The sequence below is a fragment of the Babylonia areolata genome, chromosome 9, assembly GCF_041734735.1.
Source record: "Babylonia areolata isolate BAREFJ2019XMU chromosome 9, ASM4173473v1, whole genome shotgun sequence".
NCBI lineage: Eukaryota > Metazoa > Mollusca > Gastropoda > Neogastropoda > Buccinidae > Babylonia > Babylonia areolata.
In genome coordinates this window covers 40,393,573-40,394,913 of record NC_134884.1, presented here as the reverse complement: position 1 = coordinate 40,394,913, position 1,341 = coordinate 40,393,573, and the positions used below count along the sequence as shown (strand labels likewise).

Genomic DNA, 1,341 nt, shown 5'->3' with positions numbered 1-1,341 from the left:
TAATATAATACAATACCCCCCCGTCCCCCCGCTCTCCCACACACAAAGTACACACGGCGAAGTGGTGGCTGTGTGTGTGTGTGTGTGTGTGTGTGTGTGTGTGTGTGTTTACATGTGCCTGTATCTGTTAGTGTGGCCCTGAAAACCTGAAGGTCAGTCCCAGAGTAAACTGAAGTCTAAGGACATTTTAGGGAAGGGACGGACATGGCAGCGCCAAACCCACCCATCCCCACCACCCATGCCCTCAACCCCATACTGCCCCTCTTCCAAACACCCTCACACTCCCTGAAGCCACCACCACTACCACCCCACCTCTGCTGCTGCCATGGCACTCCCGTGTATACGATAGAGGACCTGAAGACAAAGACAGCAAATATAACAGGTTCCAGGCACAAAACCAAAGTCCAAGAGGCTTTTTGATGGGCAGCACCCGATCTCCGCCCCCCCCTCCCCCCAACCCCACTCTCCGCCCTCCCTCAAGCCCTGCTCTTCCACTCCCCTCTCCCTGTGACATCCACACGTCCTGATACACATACCGCTTGGCACCTCCATGTACGTGAGGATGTGCAGACAACTAAAAACAGCACTAGGTCCCAGACACAAAAGACCTTTTTAGGGGAAGTATCAGCCCCCCCCCCCGTCCCCTTGGCCGTATCTTCCCCTCTTCCCACTCGTATGACATGCACACTTCCACCACCTGGCACCTGTTTCGGGTGAGGACTTGCAGACAAGAAACAGCAATAGCTCCCATACACAAAACTGAAGTCCAAGGGCTTTATTGAGGGGCGGAGGGGAGGGAGGGGGGATGGGTTGAGGGGGGGGGGGGTGATAGGAGGGGAAGACGGTACCCCCCCCTCCCCATACCATCAACCCCTCCACCTCTCCTCTTCTGTCTGACTCAGGGGTAGTGGCTCTGTGTGAGGGGCTGCCAGAAGGAAGTAGGTCTTCAAGGAGGTTTCTTTTGTTTTGTTTTGGTGGGGTGGGGGGGTGGAATGGCGTAAGTACCCACCTCCCACTGTGCCCTGCTTTTACCCTCACCCAGCACCCCACTCCCCTTCCCCATCCCCAAAGTGTCTTTCTCAGAGGTGGCTCTCTCTGAGGGGCTGCCAGAGGGAAGTAGGTTCTTCAAGGACATTTTTTGGTGGGGGGGTGGCACTACCACTCCCCAACCTCTATACCCTGCCTTCACCCTTACTCTACCCCCTCTATCCCCCCTCCCTCCCCCTCTGCCCCCCCCCCCCCCATCCCTGAAGTCCATGTCTCAGAGGTGGCTCTCAGTGAGGGGCTGCTGCAGGAAGTAGGTCTTCATGGGCGCCTTGCCCTTGACGGAGGTGAGGCCCC

The 1,341-nt window shown here is 57.2% G+C and overlaps 1 protein-coding gene across 2 annotated transcripts in view; it reads right to left on the bottom strand.

Annotated features, from left to right (window-relative positions):
* Positions 1-1,244: 1,244 nt before the first annotated feature.
* Positions 1,245-1,341, bottom strand: part of LOC143285870 (adenylate cyclase type 2-like) — a 158,656-nt gene continuing 158,559 nt past the window's right edge. For both annotated transcript variants that reach the window (XM_076593309.1, XM_076593310.1), the window contains exon 26: positions 1,245-1,341. This exon is cut by the window's right edge and continues 55 nt beyond it. In XM_076593309.1, the coding sequence (XP_076449424.1) occupies positions 1,262-1,341 (80 nt within the window). In that variant the 3' untranslated portion in view covers positions 1,245-1,261.